Below are 21,386 nucleotides of genomic sequence, written 5' to 3' on the forward strand. Positions count from 1 at the left end.
TGGAAGGACCTCCAGAGGCTGGGATGGGTCCCCCGTGCCCCCCAGGCTGGGCCGGCTCCCCAGGGTGGCCAGGAGGAGGGCAGCACGGCTCTCCCCTGCCCGCGGGCACCACACAGTTAATCCTCAGCGGCTGCTGTTTGGATAATGTGCGCTGGGAGCGTTGGAGGCTCGCGCCCTGCTCACATCTGGCTGGGGTTTGCTTTTACGAGTCTGTCCTGCTTTCTTGTCTCTTCCCTTACTTTCGAGAAACCGCGCTTGCGCTTCTGGCCAGAGAGACCTTGGACCGGAGGAGGTCACGGTGCCGTGCCGGGAAGGCAGGGGACCCGCTGCTGCCTGCACCCGCCCCCCTCTGCACCTTCTTCCCAGAGGACTTTTTCCGTCCTCCTGGCTCTCTCCTCTGACAAGTCTGCTCTTCCCGCGACCTGGCTGGGAGGAGGCCCCGCCGCCGGGAGATGCTCCAAGCCCGAGAGGCCGTTGCAGGACGCGGGCTGGAGGTAGGTGGGGGCTCCGGCGGGTGGGACGGGACGCAGGGCTGCTCTGCTCCTGCTCCGGGCTTCGGTGCTTTGGCGCGGTGGTTGCCAGAGCAGAGTGGGAGGGGCCAGGGTGGCAGTGGTGGCAAGGGGCAGAAAGCCTGGGAGCTGCGGGGCTGGTCCTGCGGGCGCCGGGATGTGCCCTGCGGGCGGGGGGCGGGGGCTCCGTCTCCCGCTGGGCCGGGGCTCTGTGGCGGCCGGATGCTGTCAGGAATGATTGTGCCGGCCTCTTCTTTGTGGACTGTGTATCCTGCTGCACCCTTCTCTGGGCATGAGAGGAAAAGGAATGGTATCCAGGGCCCTCCGTCCCAGGTGGGGTCCCCAACCCCGATACTGCCTGGATCACCTCAGAGACAGGTTTGCCCAGCCCAGCCGGGGGCCCGTTTGGACCCCACACAAAACAGGAAATGCTGACTTTGGCTTCCGCATCTAATGGCCTTGGTGTTCCTGGAGGGGATTCAGCGTGGACAGGGGAATATCATGTCCCTTTCCCTGGGGACCCTCCTGAGCTTCCCAAACCACTCGAGAACCATCTCTGGCCTGGGACTGAGTCATCTGGGCCCGTGAGCCTCTGGACCTCTGTGTCGAGACCCCACGTACTGCTCTGTTGTTTTAGGCATTCCACGGGGACGGGTGTGATTCCCACTTGCCCCGGGCACCCACATTGTGTTAGGCTGGTTCCTAGCGTGCTGACTCCTGGGCAGCCCCGTGTCCTCTGTGGGCACCTATGGGCCCTCTCCGTCCACTTGGAAGGGAGGGAGGGAGCGGCCTCCCTCTGTGACTGGTCGGGCTCTTCCATCTCACGGAGTTTCCAGGAATGGAGGTTAGTGCCACACACTGGAGCTGCTGCTTTCCGAGCTTTGGAGATGAGGCGTGTCCTGAGAAACTGAGTTTTCTCAACCACTAGCTACATCCTGGGTCCCCAGGGGAGGATGTGAGGTCCTCCAGGGCTGCCAGGCCTTTGCTTTTTATAGAGCAGGAAAGCACGCAGTCAGTCCCACATGTGAGGTTGCAAACAGATGCACTTGACGGTTGTGTGCTGCAGGGAGAGGCCTGCTCCGTGTCCCCACAGGCGAGAAGAGGAAGGGGCGATGGGGGCTGAGGCTTGAGTTATCCTGTCCCGTCTCCCTTTCCCACTCTCCCTCTCGACCTGAGAGCTGAGAGGAGCTTGGGGTGAGTGCTGTGTGTGCACACGCGTGTGCGTGTGTGTCCCGCACGGCAGGCGCTGGGCAGATGCGGATTCAATTCCCATAGATCCTATCAGTGGCACTCTCAGTGCTGAAGAGCTCAGAGAGGCTCCTGACCGGCCCATGCACACTCGTGGAGGATCCCCTTGGAAGGCCAGCATCTCAGTGCCCGGAGAAGGAGTGTAACTTGCTCAAGGGTCAACAGCTCTCCAAGCGAAGGCTGATCTGCCTCCCAGTTATCCGGGGAGAAAGCGCCCGGGGGCAGGAAGGACAGCCGGGTACTGTTTCCCAGGGACCCCACCCTCTCCTCCTATTCTTGGCCTCCTCCCTCTCCCATCTTGAGCCTCTTATGATGCCAAGGGCAGTGCTTCCCATGAGCAAGAGGTCAGGGAGACAGAGAAGTGCGGGTGCAGAAGGTGTTGGGGGGCTGCCCCCCGGCCAGAGAGACAGGTGCAGCCCGCCAGCGAGGGGCGCCCGCGCAGGTGGGTGGTGAGAAGCTGACATGGTCCCAGAGAGGGGCACAGCCAGCTCCCTCTTCATTCCTGGGATGTAAACCTCCCTATTCAGGGCAACCAGCACAGCATAATTTTTTTCAGAACATGCTTCTTTCTGTTGTTCTTCCTGGTGCCTCCAGCCCTCCTCCCCCCAAGCTGTAATTAGCATGACTCATAAACCAAATATCCTGGCACTGAACTTCACCCATCAAAACAAGGATGAAAAGAATTTTGTAGATACAGTCGTGCCGCTGGGCGTCCTCACCGGACATGAGCTTGCCCTTGGGGCTCTGTCTGCTGAGACTGGCCCCGTGCGGGGGACCCTGTTCTAGAACTGGGGGCGGCTGAGACTCCAGGGCCCCCGGGGGGCAGCAATGGCTCATAAAGGGAAGAAGAGTGGAAGGGTCCTCGTGCCTGAGGCCATGTTGCCGAGCCACCGGAGAGGAAAATGGGCGGGGAAAATGGGCGTTTCAGAAGCAGCCTCGCCTCCGGCCCTGAGAGCCCACGGATATTTACGTGGAGGTGATGCCCCCCGCCCCCGCGCTTCGTCCTGGTGGTGTAACTACTGCGTGGGCCTAGGGTTATTAAATTTTTTCTTCCTGTTTTTACCTGCTGAAATCTGTCTTCTCTTTCTTAAAGTCAAGTGAGACAAGGCAGTCCCTGGGCAGGACCGTGGGTGTCCCACTGACTCCACGCTCGGTCTGCCCACTTGGAGAACAATCTGGGAAAGAATCATCAAAGCCCGCACAAGGCGCTTTGGCCCACTCTCTCGGGGCAACCCAGCAAGCCTGGGACTTGGGACTCTCGGGGCCCTGCCAGGGGATCCGTGCCTGGGTTCTCGGCCCAGCAGGTCGGCCCTGTGCTCTGGCACAGATGTGGGGAAGCGGGCTTGCCGGCTCCCTTCCCGCTCTGCAAGCTCGGCTGTGGGCTTCTGCTGTGACAATGGAGTGGTCCCGTGAGCAGGAGACAAGAGCTCCCAGCATCCTTTTTAGCCTCTTATCTTCACCCATGCTTCTTTCCAGGACCAGGCTTAAAGTGGGACGGGTGTGGGCAGAGGCACGGAGGCCCCCTACTGCCCACCGGGGTGTCTCTGGCTTGCCCTGCAGGCCCCTGGAGTCAGCCTCTTCTCCAGCTCCTCTTGGGGCGTCCAGCCAGTCCTCCGGGGGCGTCCCGCCCTGTCCAGGATGGCTGTCGGGATGGCCGTGGGCCAGGCTGGGCCTAGTGTCTGACCATCTCCCTGGCTCCTGTAGGAATTTTCCTTGAAACAAGATGGAGCAGAGCTGGAGACCGCAGGCGGGGAGGCTGGATGGGAAGGGAGGACGGGAAAAGAGGCGGACGGGCGGGAAAGGCAGTGGGGGAGTTGGGGGAGTGGGGAAGTCAAGTCCTTGGTGCCTGGGGCTCGGTTAAAGGCTGTTGCTGGCCCCCGTTAAAGCCATATTGCGGAATCCCCCAAAACCTTTGCCTGGGGTTGCACCCCCACCCCAAGTGGGACCATCTGGTTAGCAGCCGCCCTCTATCCTGGGGACCAGGGAAGGAAGAAGACCTTGCCTGGGAGAGCTGCCAGCCCTGGCGGATTTGCAGGCAAGGGCGTGCCAGAAGTCGGGCTGGGCCCTGCGACTTTGCCCTGCAGGTTTCTGGGGCTGGTCTGGAGACGTGGGGAATGGGGTGTGCGCAGAAACACTCAGGCCCTTTCTCCTTGCGAGGAGTCTAGAAGTGGGTTCCGGTGAGAGATGGGTGGGTCTGGGTGGGTTTGGGGGTGGCCTGGGGGCTCTCAGGTCTTTTGGCATTCCGGACTCCCTCCTTCCCCACGAGGACACAGCCATGAGAGCAAGACGCATGGCTCTGTGAAGTGGCCATGGGCTTGGCTAGACGAGCCCCTGAGAAGGAGGCCTGAAGGGCACGCAGAGCTAGCCCCGGGCCGCTGGGGAGGGGAGCGGGGCCCTAGGCCACCTTCCCCTCTGTGTTCCCTTCTTTGCTCCCACATTCTCCAGTTTCAGCTCCTTCTCTGCAGGAGCCCCCGCTGGAGGCTCCACCGAAGCCTGACCCCCAGGCAGACCCCCGGGGATGGGCAGACACAGAGCACCCATGCTGCCCCCCTTGCCAATTCTGTACACTTTGGTTCCTGCTAGCTGTGCTTGGCCACGGGTCTCTCCGCAACCCAGCGTTCTCGGAGTGCACTGGGGGCCGGGTGTGGGCTTCCCCCTCCTTCTCCTTTTCGGAGCTCCCTGGCGGGCTGTGTGCCTCTACCCTGTGACAGCAAGGCTCTCAAAATGCGCATTCAATGGGCCACACTTCCCGCACGCACAGCTGACATTTTGAGGGAAGGGGTGGGGTGGGGGTGTTTCCTGGTGATTCTGTGCCTAAATCCAAAGGAATTCAACTGGGAGGGGGATAGGGTTTAAGGTGGCAGCCTGGGACAGGGAGATCTTAGCACATGGCTTCAGGGACCATGGTTGTCATGGACGCCCATGCCCCATGCCGTGCCCGACACAGGTGCTCAGTCGTCGGCTGAATGTGCATGAATGGAAGGGCTTGGCTGGCGGATAAATTCCCCGGGGACAAACGCCACGGCCACTGGTCAGCTCCTGCCCAGGGAGCAACGCAGGTGGACGCCCAGAAAGGCAGGAGCCTCCGTCAACGGTCGTAGGGAACTTGTGCCAATGACGGGGCTGCTCCTGGGCTCATTAACTCCCGGGCCGTTGCACAGGGTTCCTAAGGATGGGCTCAAGGACTTGGCTTCCTTGGTTCCACGGACTCCGCGGCAAGTACCACCAGCGAAAGGCGTGTCAAGGACAGAAAAAATCCCCCCTCCTAGGAAACAGTGATTTCTCCACCAGGCCTGGCTCTGGTCCAAGTTAGGTGGCCCTCCCTGGCCTAACCCATACCCATGGTAACTCCAGGGGTTCTGCTCCCCCAGGGGGGCCGAGGTGGGGAGGCTGTATCTCCTTCTTACTGCACTGTGCCCCCGGCCCCCAGCTCAGTACTTGGACTTTACACTCCAGGCGGCCCTGCTTGTCCCCAAGCCCCTCCTTCTCTTCACTTGGAGTCGGATCCCCTGCGATACACAAAATGCTCTCTGTGTCCCCAGGGTGGGGTTCACTCGTCATTGTTCTAAGTGGAAAATAGTGTGTACTTAATGCAAAAAAGTATGTGCCTGCTAGAGAGGAAAAACATCAGAGAAGCCAAAATAAGAAAATGGCAAACATGCCTATTTTCATCACCCCGGGGATAATTGCTGTTGGTGGCCAGGTGGGTGGCCGATCAGATCTCGGCAGCCGGGTGCACGGACGTGCGCTGGTGTGTGTGTGTTTTCGACTCAGCCTTCACTCGTCGGGGAGATCTCTCTGATTAGCGGAGAGGCATCTATGAACCGAGGTCGCTAATTGGCACTACAGTCTGGAGCTTCCCCTCCCCCCAGGTGCTTATTTACTTATTTACTTGCCTTTCCACAAAGCACGCTTCTCGTGGTTAAGTGACTTGTGACCTTGGTAATGGAGGCAAGGGGTCATAGCCCTTAGGAAGTAGACTTTCTGAGCGCAGATAAGAGGGCAAGATGACTGGATGGCCACGCCAGGATTCAGCCTTGCGACCACCGCACTCCAGAGCCCACCCTGGGTCACTCTCCCCCCTTCCCTCCTCTCTCCCCAAATAGCCCCCCCCAGGAGCTAGAGGGAGATTTGAACGCCCTGAGGCCCTAGCAAGAAGTGTGGGATCCTGGAGTCCTGTTTGCACGTTGGCTTTGCAGAAAGGTGAGTGCGGAGTTCCATCAGGGTGGGACATCAGACATCCGACGCTGGGGACACATGGGACAGCAGACACGCTCCCTGGGAGGGGCTCCTGGTGCAAGGGGCTAGAGCCACCGGATGCTGGGGCAGTGCCTTCCTGGAGGGGTGCCCTCAGGCTGGGCTCTGAAGAGCACATGCTGGCTGGAGAAGGTGTTGGGGGAAGGGACAGACGGAGGAGAGCCTGCGGCGGGTGCTGGGGCTGGAAGCAGAGCCGTGAGCAGCTCCAGATGGCTGGAGTGGGGCGGCGACGTGGCCAGAGGCAAGGCAGAAGCCCGGTGGTGAAGCTGCAGGTTTAAACATTTTTCCTGTTGTCACGGGAAGCCTCTTAAGCCCCGGGTGGAATTCACATTGGCAGCTCCGCCAGGTGCCTCTGGTGAGCAGGTGGGAGGACGGAGGAGAGACAGAGCAGCGGGTGGCTGAGAAGAGGTGATGGGCCGGGGTGAGAGGACCGGAGGCCTTCGGGAGGCTGGGTGACGGATGAGAGGTGACAGGTGCATGAGAGGCAGGGTCTGCGTGGCCCCTAGATTTCTGGCCTGGGGCCCCCGTGTGAGCGGGCGGTGGCTGTAGCCTCAGAAGCAGGTATGGTGGGGACAGGAGCGGAGTTAAATGGGGTTCGAGGTGGGAGAGCAGGGGTCCGAGCGGAGAGCTGTGTTCAGAAGACAGATTACCCGAGCTGTCTCATGGAAATTTCTGCCATCATGGAAATGTTTTCCCGCGGTGCTGTCCGAGAGGGCAGCCCCCTACCTCGTCCTGGTGTGGCTGAGAACCGAATTCTTCATTTTGCTTAATTTTAACAAATTTAACTGGCCCCAGGGGCTAGTGGCCACATTGTTCTGGGGGGCATGGGCCAATCACTCCTCGGCCAGGCCGGCGTGGGGACAAGGACTGGGGAGCTGTCACTGTAGAAAGTGATAGAAAAGTGTGTTTCGAAAAGGGAGGAGCTGATGGCCGAGGCCACAGCCTGGGAGACACCGTGTCTGAGGCGGAGACGGTAAAGGACAGATGCTGGGGGATAGGCTGAGCCGGAGCGGGGACCAAAGAGAAGGAGGCCAGCCTGGCACTGTTTGCACAGTGAGCTAAATTATATTCATGACTGAGAAGCCACTTGGTGTGGGACAGCGTTCTATCTTCTGCCATGCTTCCTCGGGGGTGTCTGTGAGATGTTGGGATGATGTCTAGGCCCCAGAATGGAAGACACTAGTACAGCTTGTAAAGGGACGGGCGCAGGCGGTGGCATTCTCTGGCTTCTCCCCTCCCTCCGTCTCCGGAGCAGTCAGACCCTGAGGGCGTCCCCGCTGTGGGGAAGTGGGCCCTGGGCCAGGCCACCTGCAGAGCAGGCTCACGGCACCGCACGAGCTGTCGGGGCTCTTCTCTCTCCGGCAGTTCTCAAAGCAGAGGCGAGCCTGCAGCCCAAGGCCTGGCAGCTGGGAGGTGATCTAAGGACAGTGCTCTAGTCAAGGAGGTCTTTGTTTGCACCGGGACCGACTCAGAGCTGGAGAGGCTGGGCTGGCCAGGTGCCCCCGGAGGCCCGACGCCTGCAGCCCACGTGGTCCCGCTGTTTGCCGGGCAGGGGCAGAAGCCAGGTGAGCCTTTCCTTGCCAAGGCCCCGTTGTTCCAGAAGAGATGGAGATGTTTTAGGATGGGGGGGTTACCTCTTGCCTTCTCTCTTCTGTACTGTTCTGTCCCGAACCAGGTGTCTCTGCTAGGCAGGGAAGAGGGAGCCCTTGCTTATTAACCAGGAAGTAGCCCCCAAAAGACTCCGTCTCCATCCCTGGCCGTGTGCTTTGGAGGTCACCAAATAAGCACCAAAACCTTAAAAAAAATATCCTTCTTCTCTAAGCCAGACAGAAGCTCCCTGGAGAAGGGAAAAGAGAGATTCAGCAAGTGGCATGGGCTCCAGCCAGGAACCGACCGTAGTCCCTTTAATAAGGGGTCCTCGTGCTCCCACCGCTGCCTCCTTTACAGGGCGGGGTGGGTGGGAGCGGGGGAAGCATGGAGGGTCTGGGGCCAGCTGTGCTGCCCGGCTATAGAAGGGGAAATTAGATTTTCGGTGGGCTTCTGGAATCGGTGAGCAAACGTCGTTCATCACCTGGAAGTCCCTTGGCCTCCCTCCTTCCTGTCACCAGAGGAGTCTGGTAAGAGGAAAGTTAGCGTGATGAATGGCTTCTGGGGAAGGAAAGCAGGGGTCACGTGATGCTCATTAGGGCCAGAGGGACACCCCAACACGGCGCTCTCTCCTTCCTGGGCACCCCGGGACCTAACCCGAGCAGGCTTCCTGGGACAGCTGGAGAGTTCTGAGCTCCCCCGTGGGAGAGTTCCCCCAGATGTCAGAGCAGAGAGAGGGGCAGCCTTGGAGTTTCCTTTCTGGCTGGGAGGATGCCGGAGAGCGGGAGGTGGTGGGAGCGGGTGTGCGGAGGGGGCCCCGGCCGTGGGAGCGCAGTTGATGCCACGTGGAAACAAGGAGGGATCCCATGCCACGCTGAGTTGCGTTCTTGGCCTTGAAGCCATTAGGTGTAGGAGAAAAGTCCCGTCTTAGCCAAACTTCCGCGGGAGCCACGCGTAAGATTTTCGGGTAACGTCCAGGCCCTAGAAAAGCCAGGCAAAGATATTTGTCTTGGGTATATTGAGGTCTGGGCCCCAGCCAGAGCTCCTGGAAAGCATCACGTAGAGGCAAAGGGCGGAAAGGAGGAGAGACCTTCAGGAGGTATTAAAGGGGGTGGGTAACTGATCCGATGTGGCCTGGCGGCAGGAGAGGAAGGAGCCCAAATGACTCCCAGATTCCTGGCTGGCTGCTTGTGCCTAGCCCAGCTTCCTCCCCCGCTGATGCCATCTGGTCCCACAGCCCTCCCAGCCATGATCGGAACGCTCTGTCCCGTGCTGTCCACCATGGCGGCTGCTGATGACCGCCCCCATGGCTCAGGATCCGGGTGGTGTGGCCGAGGCCCTCAGCTTCGAATTTCGTTTTATTTAATTGGTTTAAAATGAAAGGCACGTGGCCCAGAGGCCGTCTCCTGGACCGAGAAGGCCTCGAAGCTTCGTTACCCGCTCACCACCTTGCTCCCGTGCTCGCTGTACTGTCTTGAGCCGCGATCCAGCACCCGTCGTCTTGTCACTGGACGGTCATCTTCTCGAGGTCAGGGAGGGAGTTTTGTTTCTGGCAGGATCACTCCCTCCCGAGCTCCGACACAAGGCCGGGCACATCATGGGTCTTCGGGGAGCCAGGCCCGTGCGAGATGTTCTGGTGAAAGGGAGGGAACGGCTTGTCTTCTAAGCTGCTTCTAATCCAGGGAGATTCTAGGCTTCTTGCCTCCCAGAACAGCTGGTCATCCGCTGAGGATTAAGGAAGAGGGAAAACCATGTTTGTAGATGCTTTTGCCAGATGGCCCTGGTCTGGGTGTGGCATCGTGGACAAAGGCAGACATGTGGCAGCCGGGCTCTAGAAGTTTCCTGGCTGATCCCAGCAGGGCAGCATGGACGGGGGGTGGGACGGATCTCGGACGGACGCCGGGGAACTGCAGTCTGGGTCTGAAGACTGTCACCTTGAAGGTTTCACCCCGCGTCCAGAAAAGGTCAGAGGAGGGATGCCGATTATTAACGAGGACGCGTTCTCTGACCCTGTAAGTGGCCCAGCTCCCCTCGGGCACCCCCACCCCAGTCCTGCAAAGGGGGTTCTTCCTTGTTGGGGGGAGGTTAAGCTGAAGCAGAGGGGAGCGCCAAGGGGAGAGCAGCTGAGGGCGGCGGGCCTTGTGGGGCAGGGAGTAGGAGGAAAAAGGTGTCCATGGAGTGGCCATGGGATTCGGCAAATGAATTTCTTCACTGCGTTTGAGAAAGACAAGTCAGGAACTTGAGTCACGTTGTAATTGGCCTCAGATGCCTTGACCGCAAGGCAGCCTGGAGGCTGGACCGTGTGGGCCAGACGGTGAGGGTTACACAGCACCGGCGGAGCCTTCCCCGCCCCACCTTTGCTGGGAGCAGCGTGGTCTTCTGAGCGACCTTCCTGGGGGAGCAAAGCCTTGGCCTCTGTAGGTGACTTCATTTCACTGGAAATCGCTAAAAGTGATTTGGAGCCAAATTTGGTTGGATGTTGGGCAATGCTGTTTTTGCCCGAAAGTGACTACAATGATCATAATGTCATGATGCTGGCGTTTCTGTGGATCTTGGTAAAATGACTCTTCAGATATTTTTGGAGAAGGAAAGACTTCACTCAGGGTTTGCTTTGGCCCCGAAAAGGAGGTTCTTGAGAAGAACCCAGCACCCTCTGTCGCTGTTCACTTTGCCAGCCTGGTGCCTCTGACTCCTTGCTGGGTCCACCCCACTCATCCCATCACCCCGAAGGCCCCGGTCCCCAATGCTTCTGATCGAGGTCAGGAAAATCCCCTCTTATGTAGGAGGAGACAGACCAACATGCCAAGTGGTGCTCCTGTCGGGGGTCGAACCCTGAGCCTCAGCCAGGGGGAATTCTGCCTTCCCAGCGTACATGCAGCAAAGCCCGGAGGTGTTTTTGGCTGTCCCAACTGGGGCGGGGTTGTCAGTAGGATACAGGGCATGGAGTCGGGGTGGCTGGTAAATTTCTTGCAATGCACAAGACAAGCTCCCACAACAGTGAGTCAGCCCCAAACGCCAGGCGTGTGGAGGTCGAGAAACCCTGGGGACGACAGAATCAGATTCATGTGTGTTTGTGGCTCCTTCCCGACTTTTCCAAAATGAATATATATTACTTTGGATTCAGGAAAGAAAAATGTTTGAAGAAAGGAAACCTTCTTTTTCTTTCAAGTGATGCAAGCCTGGCATCTCAAGGCGGGGGGAGAAAGAGTCATTATTGAGGTGCCAAGGAAAAACAGAGGAAATACAGAAAAGGGGAAATAAACAACTTTAGAAAATCCCACATCACAAACATTTGTCGAGGAGCGACCAAATTCAGGGTGCTGCGGGACGCTCGGCGGGTCCAAGAGGAGCAAGACCAGGAGGTCAGGGTCTGCTGTGCAGTCTTACCGGCCAAGCAAAACACTGCAGGACGAGGCAACCGGAAAAACAAAATCTGAAAGGAGGATGGAGAGGTTTTGGCAGCTGAGGGACTGGGAAGGCCTCGGGAGGAAGAGGAGGCGCCTGAACTGGGTCTTGAGGACCCGGTAGGATACTGATGGGATCGATGGAAGCCAGCTGAGGTCAAGTCCACCACCCTCCTCCAGCCCCGGCTTACCGGTGGGGCGGTCTGAGGCTGATGAACTAACTTCTCCACATCTCTGTTTCCTTGTTTGTGAGTTCGGTATAATAATGAATGAATGTTGTCTCCTTGAAGGATTCACCGCAGGCCCTGCTGAGGCTGCTGTGGGGGGCGGGGGGTAAGAATGATGAATGAGGAAATGTTCTCAGACCTAACCCTGACTAACGAGATCAGAAGGGTCAATTGAGATGATTCCGGGAGACTCAGCATTGCACTTGGCGGGGGGTGGGGGGGGGCTGTGGGTCCTACGAGGCTGGTTTTTAATAGAAGAGAGGAAGAGGATGGGAACTCCTGGGCAGGGGGCAGGATGTGTGCGGGTGGACAGATGCCAGGAGTTTAGGGGAGGGGCTGGAAGCGGGGCTCGAAAGTATGGTCTGAGGCGGAGGAGAACTGGCAGTGCCTGGGACTTTCTGTGAATGCAGACCCTCGAGGCCCTGTCCCAGACCCACTGAATCAGAATCTGCATTTTAACCAGATTTCCCAGGTGGTATGTGTGTACGTGAAAGTTTGCAAAGCAGGGAGCTTGAGCACAGGTTGAGGCGTGCTGTACAAGGTGGCTAAAGAGTGGGGACAGACTAGGGTGTCACCCACCCATGCTCTGCCAAGGAGAAATGATGGATGGACGGATGGATGGACGGATGGATGGATAGGTAGATAACTTTAATACATATTTTATAAATTCACATAAACACGAACCGTAGAGATTGAGTTGGGGGGTTGCTGGTCCAAGTAGTCTCTTGGCCACTGGGCAGGTCTCTGGGTCCTGATGCTTAGGAGGGATGGTTGGTTGGTACAGAGCCTAGACTTAGGGAGGCCCCGCTGATCCACTCCATGCAGAGAACTGAAGACCCAGCGGAAGTGTGGGTGACAAGGGAGGAGGGGGTTTCTGGGGAGGCAGCCTCCCCAGCTCAGAGGCTCAGCTCGTGTCTGAGGATCCATCCAGAGAGCCTCTGGCTCCCGCTGTTTCTGTCCCAGGCCTCGGGTTCCCAGCTCTCTGCCTCCCCCACGCTCTCCTGACTTGGCATGGGGGCTCCGGTAGGGAGGGCTCCCAGGGCAGCCACTCTCCAGTGCTACAGCAGCGAGCCCACCGACGTGCAGAGTAAAAAACAAAGCCCAAAATTTGACCTACGGAGCTCTAAGGCCATGCCGCACCAGCTAGAAGTTCTCTGAGTGACGGGTGTTTGAGGGCAGCCCGTGGGCTCCCCCAGCCAATGGAAGGATTGCATAGACTATCATTTGCGTAGACTATTACTGACTAGAGGAAGAAATCTGTCTCGGGATTTAACTGTCCTTAAACATAAAAGAGGAGTTAAGGGACAATCAGATATTTTCCTTTAATTCCTTTCGAGATACGCCTCTCAGTAGCAACCTGGACCCCGCTGGTAACCTGCATTCAAGCGCAGTGGTTCTTCCTCCCCCAGACCTCCGTCCCTCCCTGGGCTGCTGAGAGGGTTGGACTGGTGTCCCCACTAGGCCTGCGAGGTGAGGTGTTGAACCATCCCAAGATGGGTTGGGATTGACCAGTTACCGACCCCCGCAGTGGGGACGTTTCCCCACCCGCCCGAAACAGCCAGGCACGCGGGGCTGCTGATGCCAGACGGCAGAAGAGGCTCCCCGAGTTGGCTGGGGGAGACGCCTCTAGCGGTGGAAAGGGGTGGGATGCTGTGCCTATTTGAAGTCCAGGCACTGCCCCCAAGGGGCTCCCCGGGGACCCACAGTGGACACGTCTTTCTGGAAGGACTGTTCTCAGTACCGGCTGAGGGCCTGTCCAGGGCTTCCCGCGAGAGCTCCGGCGCCAGCCCAGGGGCGGCACGTGGCTGTGCACGTGCGTGTGCACACACGTGCGGCGGTGTGAGACTATGTAGGTGTGCGAGTGCGCACGCGGCACATGCGTGTTGAGAGTGTGAACGTGTGAGTGTGCACGGACGAGCGTGGGGAGAACGTGTGGGTGTGTGTGAGCGTGAGTGCACGTGCACATGGTCGGCCTCCCTGAAGCTGCGGTGGCTGAAGCCTTCCGGGGTTCGTGGGTCAGGACCCAGCTCGGGCTTGCTGCTCTGCAGGGCCCGCCCCAGCCCGAGTCCTTCCCTGGGTGTGTTTCCCAGCAGGCACCGGCGGGACGATGGGCTCCCGGGGACTGAGACTTGTGCTGGCGGGTGGCCTGTTGCTGGCCTTCGCCTGTGGCCCGGTGCTGGGCCGTGTGCCACGTGGTCTCCAGGAGCTGCCGGAGCAGGAGGGGATCAAGGAGCTGCCGCTGGACCATGCCGTGAGGTGAGAGACGGGGAGGTGCGGAGGCAGGAGCTCGGGCTCGGTGGGTGGAGCCTGGGGTCCGGGGCACCCCAGAGGGTTCGTTCAGGGCTGGATGCGAAGGGGCCATAGCCGAGGCTGAGGAAGGGTTCTTGCACACACTGGTCCCAGAGGACAGACCTGCCGTTTCTCCTCTTGGTGACCCCCGGGCCTTATCTGAAACTGAGGGTGGTGACCCATCTTGTTCTAACCCCAAAGGGATTGGGTTTCTGTAAGGTTTTGCAGCCACATCCTTGGTAAAGTTCCCCCAAATCGCACCCCCCCCCGCCCTCCATTTGTCCTTCTATCCTAGTTTTGTCCTTCGAGAATATCTTCAGGGCTCTGAGTGCTACCTGCAGGTATAGGCAGGGACGCAGCCGTGAGCTGGCCCAGGGACCCTGACCATCTGATCAGGCTGCGGGCGGGAGAGGACTGCCGAGGGCCGGCAGAGAAGGGGGTGCTTTTCTCGGAAAGTCATGATGTCTCCTGAATGGCATCGTCTTCATGGATGTGACCTTCGAGAACAGAGACTTCAGGCTATCTGGAGTATTTTGTAAGGAGGCACAGAATGCTTAGGATTGCTCGGGAAACTGTCACTCACCGAATGTGAGGTCCTAGACACCTGGGAGCTAGGCTGACGCTTTGAATTTCTTCATTATTTTGAGTTTTGGGCTGACTTGATACCCAAGGCTTCAGGCTATCTTCAGAGTGTGATATGAGACACGCTGACATCCATCATCTCCTCACCCTCCTCCCCTTCCCCCTCCTCCTCCTCCTCCTCTTCCTCCTCTCCTCACTTTTCATTCAATGAACACTGAGTGCCCGCTCTCGACCTGGCCGTCTGGGGGCACCGGAGGGACGCACGAATGAGAGTTCTGGCCTCCAGGGACTCTGAGGCTGTGGGGATGCAGACACACATGAGCCAGAGCACGGAGGAAGGCTCTGCAGTACAGGTGTGCCGCAGTGCTGGGGGCGGTGGGGGAGGTGGGAGAGACTGAGCACAGGAGTGTCCCCATCTTGAAGGATACCTGGGCCTGGGGAGCATCCCAAGTGCCGAAGGAGGGTGTGACCATGCCAGGTGGGCCTGGGGTAGTGGAGCTGGTGCTAGAGGGCAGGAAGGGGAGGGGAGATGAGCCTGATGGGAAAGGGTCTCTCGTGCACTTAATCCTACAGGGAATCACGAGGGATTATCATGAGGGGGTGGGGATGTCACGGGGAGGGTTCGATATCATGACGTTCCAGAAAGAGCGTTGGAGGAGGCAGAGAACAAGAGGGATGGGAGGTGTGGAAAGGGGCAGATTCCAGGAGAGCATTCAGAATGGCAATGGTCCCCCAGAGATGGGGAGGCCCGAGGGCCCAGCTTCTGCAAGTGCCTTCGTGGGGGGTGGGGCTGACCCCGGGATCCTCAGAACGTGGTCGTGAGCCCAGAGAAGCCTCTTGAATGAACCCAAGGGTCCATTCTGGGCGACTGGTGATGGCGCCGTGAAGAGGGTTTGGAAAGAGAAGATTCCGGGGGCAGAGTGACGGGCCGACACTTTTGGACACATCAACTTGGTGGGGCTTGCAGACCATCAATGGAGACTTCCGGTGAGAGGTGGGGGACCACCTCGGAGGCCTGTGTTTAGGGGGTACAGATCCATTTCCTGGATTGTCTGGGGTTTAAGAGCAGGAGCAGAGGTAGAGAAGGAAGCGGCCACAGAGAAGGAGGGACTGTCTCTGAGATGTCCAGGCTCTAGGGCGGGAGCCAGAAAGAGCCCGTGCAGCACAGTGCGGTGCCACAAGGTGGCAGCATGGAGCCGCCGCCAGCGGCCACCCCGCCCACCCTGCGGTCCTTCAGGGGTGGGTAGTAAACAGCAGAGGGGATTGTCCAGCCGCCAACACGGCAGCTCAAGGGAATCCTAAAGATGGAGCTGAGCCCTTGCATTTACAAATGAGTCATCTTAATGTCCTAGCTTCTGGACATCGCATAAAGGGGACCCGCGGCTTGGTCACACATCATCTGAAACCCCTACTGGAGGGGCACACCTCTCCAAGCAGACTGCGTTTCGGGGGGGGGGCTCAAATTATTGGTGTTTTTGTACTCATTGTTTCCATTACGAGTACTGGCATGACCAGAAGGCAGAGCTCTTGCTGAAACTTTCTGGAGGGTCCCAGAGCTTGCCCAGAGCCAAGGCTGTCCCTGTCCAGGGAAAGTGAACGCCGTCTGGCACTTCCAAGACAGAGGGAAGGCGTGCAGGTAGACCAGACCCTCCGGCTGCAGGAGTGAGGGGAAGTCCCAGCTCCGAGAGCTCATGGCTTTCCCTGTACCGCCTTTATTCCCTTAGGGATGAAGAAAACCATGAAAAGCACAGCCCCAGGTGGGGGGAGGAGGCCGCAGCTTCCCCGTGCTTCCGCTGCTGTGACCCTGGTACCCCCGTGTACCAGGCTATCCCCGTGCCACAGATCAACATCACCATCTTGAAAGGTCAGATGGCCATGAAGCCAAGGGGACCTTCCCATGGACGGGAGGTGGGGTTGCTCCGTGCTGAGCGGGGAGAAGAGGCAGTGGGTGTAGACGGCTCCCACAGTGCCGGCGCAGAGGCAGGCTGTCCTCTAGGGGTGCAGGCTCTGCCCCCTTGCCAAGAGGAGAGACTGGAAAGAGGCCCGCGGGACCAGGGCCGGAAGAGGGTCTCAGCCCTGGGGCTGCACCGGAGCCTCCTTAACCTTTGTTTAGAGGCTCGGTGCCCCGCCCCCTCCGCCCCCAGCCGGGCCTTCTGAAAGGCCCCCAGCCCCGTGGTCCAGATAACCCGGCCCAGCCCTGCGGGTCCCACCCCAGAGCACTGGGGCGAGCCTGCCACCTGCTGCTCATTTGCTCGGAGTCCACCGTGGGCTGGCCGCAGTGCCTGCTGCTTTTGGACAAACCCCCGTGTTCCCTTTTCTCTGCCAGGGCTTTCCAGAGGGGGAAAAACAAATGATTGCCTCTGGATGAAAACAGAACCGTCCTCACAGTTGGGTCAGCCGGCCTGACGCCGCGTGTCTTCCTGTCCCTTTAGGTGAGAAAGGTGACCGGGGAGACCGCGGCTTGCAAGGCAAGTACGGCAAGACCGGCTCGGCGGGTGCCCGGGGCCACGTGGGCCCCAAAGGGCAGAAGGGGTCGATAGGGGCCCCCGGGGACCGCTGCAAGAACCACTACGCCGCCTTCTCGGTGGGCCGTAAGAAGCCGCTGCACAGCAACGACTACTACCAGACGCTGGTCTTCGACACGGAGTTCGTGAACCTCTACGGCCACTTCAACATGTTCACGGGCAAGTTCTACTGCTACGTGCCGGGCATCTACTTCTTCAGCCTCAACGTGCACACCTGGAACCAGAAGGAGACGTACCTGCACATCATGAAGAACGCGGAGGAGGTGGTGATCCTGTACGCCCAGGTGAGCGACCGCAGCATCATGCAGAGCCAGAGCCTGATGCTCGAGCTGCGGGACCAGGACGAGGTGTGGGTGCGCCTCTTCAAGGGCGAGCGGGAGAACGCCATCTTCAGCGACGAGTTCGACACCTACATCACCTTCAGCGGCTACCTGGTCAAGCACGCGGCGGAGCCCTAGCCCGCCGGCCCGCGCCGCGCCCGCCGCAGCCTCCCTGCCCCCCCACCTCGCCCCCCAGGCCTGGCTTCCCTGCCCCGCAGCCCCAGCTTCCGCCTCCTACACGACGCCCTCCACGGAAGGGGGAGCAGGAGCAGCTGCGCTTGCGGGCCTCGCGGGCTCCCGGGTGGGCTCGGCGGGCAGGTACCTGCCGGGGCGGGGCGTCCAGCTGCCCTCCGTGCGCAAGTCCGTAGGCGACCCCGTGGGCCGGCCGCCACGTGGCAGGGTGTCCCAGAGTCATCCTTGTTGGCCGTGGCTGGAAAGACCGAGGGAAATGCTGAAGTCTGTGAAAGGAGCAAAGTAAGCCCTGTGGGGAAGGGAGGTGCGCATTTTGGGTCTCCTCCAGCTGCACCGGCTCCTGGGGGAGGCTGTTCTCGCATGTTCCAGAAGACCTGAAGTAGACGCTGTGGGCCACGGGGAATGGGGTGGAGGGCGCGGGACCCTCTTAGGCCGCGGAGGAGCCTTCCTGGTCAGCAGCTGGACTGACGCCCACGTCCTGGGGGCACCATGGCCTTGCCCGCGGGTCTCTGGGTTGAGAGAAGCAGCTGGCTCGCTGGGGCGCACAGACTCCTGACAGCAGCCGGGGACCTCAGGAGCCGCTGGATCTGCAGACGTTTCTCTGGGGAGCAAGGCTCCGTGTATCTACTGCCCGGCCGTCCATCCTGGCACGGCTCTGCTCCACTCCCCCACGCTGACCGGGAGCCCTGTGCAGGGCCCTCATGCCGGTGACCCTGCTGTCAGGGTGTCCCTCCTCCCAGACAGGTCGGCCTCCCAGAGGGGTCGCCGTCCCTCCTCCCAAGACGGTCTGTCACGGAAGGCACTGGGACCTTCGTTTTGTAGCAGGGTCATGGTTATATACTATTTTCTACCAAACCTCCTTGCAAACCATCTCCCAGTCCTGTTTCCCGGAGGGTTCAACACTCGGCAGTCCCAGGCCTCTTCCCCGGGCCTCTTTGACCGGCAGCCTGAGACAACATGGAAGGGGCTTGCACTAGGCCCCTGAGCGGGGCAGAGCCGGAAGGAGCTAGAAGGCTCCCAGCTACTGTCTCGGAGGCCCTATGGGGCACCATCCCTCTGCCCAGGACAGAAGGCATGTCTCAACCACGGGAGTCCGAACCCTCTCTCTGAGGCGGGGTGTAGACGTCTGCCGCCTGGAGTTGGTGCTCTGGCCTGTGGCTGGCTTTTGCCGGGCGGCCCTTCCCTGCCTCTCTCCATCAACGCCCAGGGCCAGAGTCCCCATCCTACCTGCTCGGGCCCTGAAGCCCCTACAGGAACCTTCCTCCCCACCACCTGGTGACCCTTGATCTTGACCCCATCCCTCTGCTCACCCAGGGCCTGGCCACCGGGTCTGGGGTCTGCACATCCTTCCCTCTGAAGGGCTTCTGCTGGTCAGACTTGGAAACAGTGTTTCTCTGGGCCCGCCAGTGCTGCCCGCTGCTTCGTGCTGTCCCGATGCTCTTTCAGAAAACATTAAACTTGGAGCCACGTGTCTCAGCATCACAGCCTCCTCAGTCTGCTCCTTGAACCAAACCCTCTTCCTTCCTCACCCCGGCCCCGCACCCCACCTACTGTCCGCTGGAAGCCAGGGGGCCTGCCGCGGGGCACCTGGGGACAAAGCTGGGCACAGGATGGGCCCTGAACTGCCTTGTGGTTCACGGGAACGCGCTCTACAGGCTGAGCTGGATGTGGTCTCCTTGGGCGCCCGGTGCTTCCCGGAGCCAGCGAGCAGCCGGCGGGCGGGCTAGGGTGCCAGGGTCCCAGGGCTGCTGTGACAAACGGCCAGAAGCTCGATGTCTTGAAACAACACACATTTATTCTCTTGCAGCTTTAGAGTCCAGAACCTCTACATGGAGGTGTTGACGTGGCCAGGTTTCCTCCTTGTCTGTAGGGAAGGACCCCTCCCTGCTCCTTATGGCCTCCGGTGGCCCTGGGATTCCGTGGTTGGTGGCTGAGTCACAACAGTCTCTGTCTTCACGTGGCTTTCTTTCTCCTGCCCATCACACCTCCCTCGCCTTTCCCTTATTAAGACATCTGCCATTGGATTTAGGGCCCCTTCTAAACCCAGCATCTCCTCGCAAGGTCCTTAACGACATCGGCACAAGACTTTATTTCCAAGTAAGGTCACGGTCATGGGTCTCAGGGGCGAGGACTCGCATGTACCTTTTGGAGGGGCTGCAATTCAACCTCCTACAGGGACCTGCAGGCTTGAACACCCCTGCCAAGAGCTTCCTTCACGCTCAAAAAGTGAAGAGCAGATGTTCCTTTCTCTTCTCCCCACGGCTTGCCAGCTGGGTTAGCGACCTGGGCCCCGGCCTTGCTGGGAGTGCGGAGGCCACTCTGCTCCTGTGGTGCCAACAGGCTGGCAGCAACAGGCGTCCTTCTCTTGCCTGGTTCTAGGATCGGCCCGTGCTCAGCCCTGGCTGGGGCCAGGCGGGAACGGGCAGACACTGCAATTCTGCTCCCAGTAAGATGGAAAGCAGACCCCACAGAGCCACAGCCGTGCAAGAAGGGAGGGCCTCTACGCGGCTGGGAGGAGGGGCTGAGGGTGTTCCCCAAAGAAGCACGGAAGGAATGGGTCAGCTTCATCCAGGTGCCCCAAACTGCTCACTTTGTACAGGCCCCTTCCGCGGAGCCCTGACCTCAGCTAGTAAGGCCCTGACAAACCGTTCCTGGAAATGACCTGATAAACTCACCCGCAAAACCAATGCTAGTGTTATAGCAAAAGGGCTTAAAAACAGCCGGTCACTCAGCCAAAGGAGATTACTGTTTATGCTACAACTTTCAGGACACTGTAGCTGGGGTGGGAGCCGTGAGAGTGCACTCCCCATCCTATGGGATCTGTGTGCGTGTGTGTGTGTGTGTGCGTGAAAAGGCAACGGCGGGATGGCAAACTGGTTTTTTGGGGCCTTACTAACGGGAATAAAATGAGACCCTCTCCCAGATCTTGGAAAAACAACAACAAAAAGTTAACAGAAAATAATAAAAAAACCAAATGCCTCCAGATGGCATCCCTACCTTACACCATATATAAAAATTATCTCGAAGTGGATCAAAGTTCTCCAGATAAGGGCTGAGAAGAAAGTATGGCTGTAAATCATCATCACCTTGTATCAGGCGGTAGTTTCCTAGATGTGACACCAAAACCCAAGTAATGCAGGGGATGTAAATAACTCGGACACCACCAGAATTTAAAATTCTGGACATCAAAGGACATGACTAAGAAAGTCAAGGGACAACACCGAATGGGAGAAAATATTTGTAAATCGTACGTCTGATAGGAGACTTATATCTAGACTACATTAAGAACTCTTGCAACTCAATGATTAAAAAAAATTAAAAAGAGGCAAAGGTTCTCAATCAACGTTTCTCAAACAAGACTGACAAATGACCCAGGAGCACATGAAAAAGACGTTCGTGCTGTTAGCCCCCAGGGAATCGCGAGTCCAAACCACAGTAAGACACAACTTCACCACCAACAGGATGGTTGTTATCAAAACGACGCATGTGGGCAAGGATGGAGAGAGCCTGTCAGCCTTGGCCACGGCCGGCTGGAACGTAAAATGGTGCTGCTGCTTCGGAAAACAGCCCTGTGCTTCCTCAGAACAGTAAGCGTAGAGCTACAGGTGACCCAGCGAGTCTGCTTCTAGATTCCCTGAAAGGAACAAAAACATTGTAGGCTAATGTCCTTGGAAGCAGGATTCATAATTTAAAAAAGCGGAGACAATCCAAATGTCCTTCAGGTGATGAATAAACGAACAAAATGGGGTCTGTCCGTGTGACGGGACAGTACTCAGCTATAAAGAAAATACGGAACCCTGCTGCATACAGCACGGACGACCCTCAAACACAGGACGCCCAGCGCAAGCAACCAGTCACAAAAGACCACGTACTGTATGATTCCACTGATGTGAAACGTCCTGACCTGGCCAATCCGTAAAGACAAAGTAGATGAGAGGTGTCCAGGGTCTGAGCTGTGGGGGGAGGGAGTGAGCGCTAACAGGGACAGGGTGTTCTTTTCAGAGGGATGAAAATGTTCTAAAATTGGTGATAGGGGTGGTCATGCCACTGCGTGAATGTACTAAAACCAAGAACTGCGCGCTTGAAGTGGGGGCAAAGTGTATGTCATGTAGATTATATCTCGGCTGTTACAAACACACGCTCACACGCAAACTAGAAAGCCTCGCCCTTCTCTGTTGAGGCCTGGGGAGCCCTGGAGCTCCAGACGGGTGACTTTCAGGCCAGTCTCATTATTCCGGGTGTGGCT

At 58.7% G+C, this 21,386-nt stretch overlaps 1 protein-coding gene across 6 annotated transcripts; it reads left to right on the plus strand.

Annotated features, from left to right (window-relative positions):
* Positions 1–213: 213 nt before the first annotated feature.
* Positions 214–18,619, plus strand: LOC111160329 (C1q and TNF related 1). Of its 6 annotated transcripts, none has more exons than XM_022523354.1 (5): positions 214–494; positions 5,864–5,960; positions 13,323–13,488; positions 15,828–15,967; positions 16,536–18,619. In XM_022523354.1, the coding sequence occupies exons 1-5, from the start codon at positions 453–455 to the stop codon at positions 17,084–17,086; spliced, it is 996 nt and encodes a 331-aa protein (XP_022379062.1). In that variant the 5' UTR covers positions 214–452; the 3' UTR covers positions 17,087–18,619. The 6 variants fall into 6 exon arrangements, with proteins under 6 accessions (XP_022379062.1, XP_022379063.1, XP_022379064.1 ...); XM_022523355.1 differs by having other exon boundaries at positions 13,326–13,488; XM_022523356.1 differs by lacking the exon at positions 5,864–5,960 and having other exon boundaries at positions 451–494.
* Positions 18,620–21,386: the final 2,767 nt, after the last annotated feature.

This window comes from Enhydra lutris, unplaced genomic scaffold, assembly GCF_002288905.1.
Source record: "Enhydra lutris kenyoni isolate GAN:26980312 unplaced genomic scaffold, ASM228890v2 scaffoldscaffold75, whole genome shotgun sequence".
Classification (NCBI taxonomy): domain Eukaryota; kingdom Metazoa; phylum Chordata; class Mammalia; order Carnivora; family Mustelidae; genus Enhydra; species Enhydra lutris.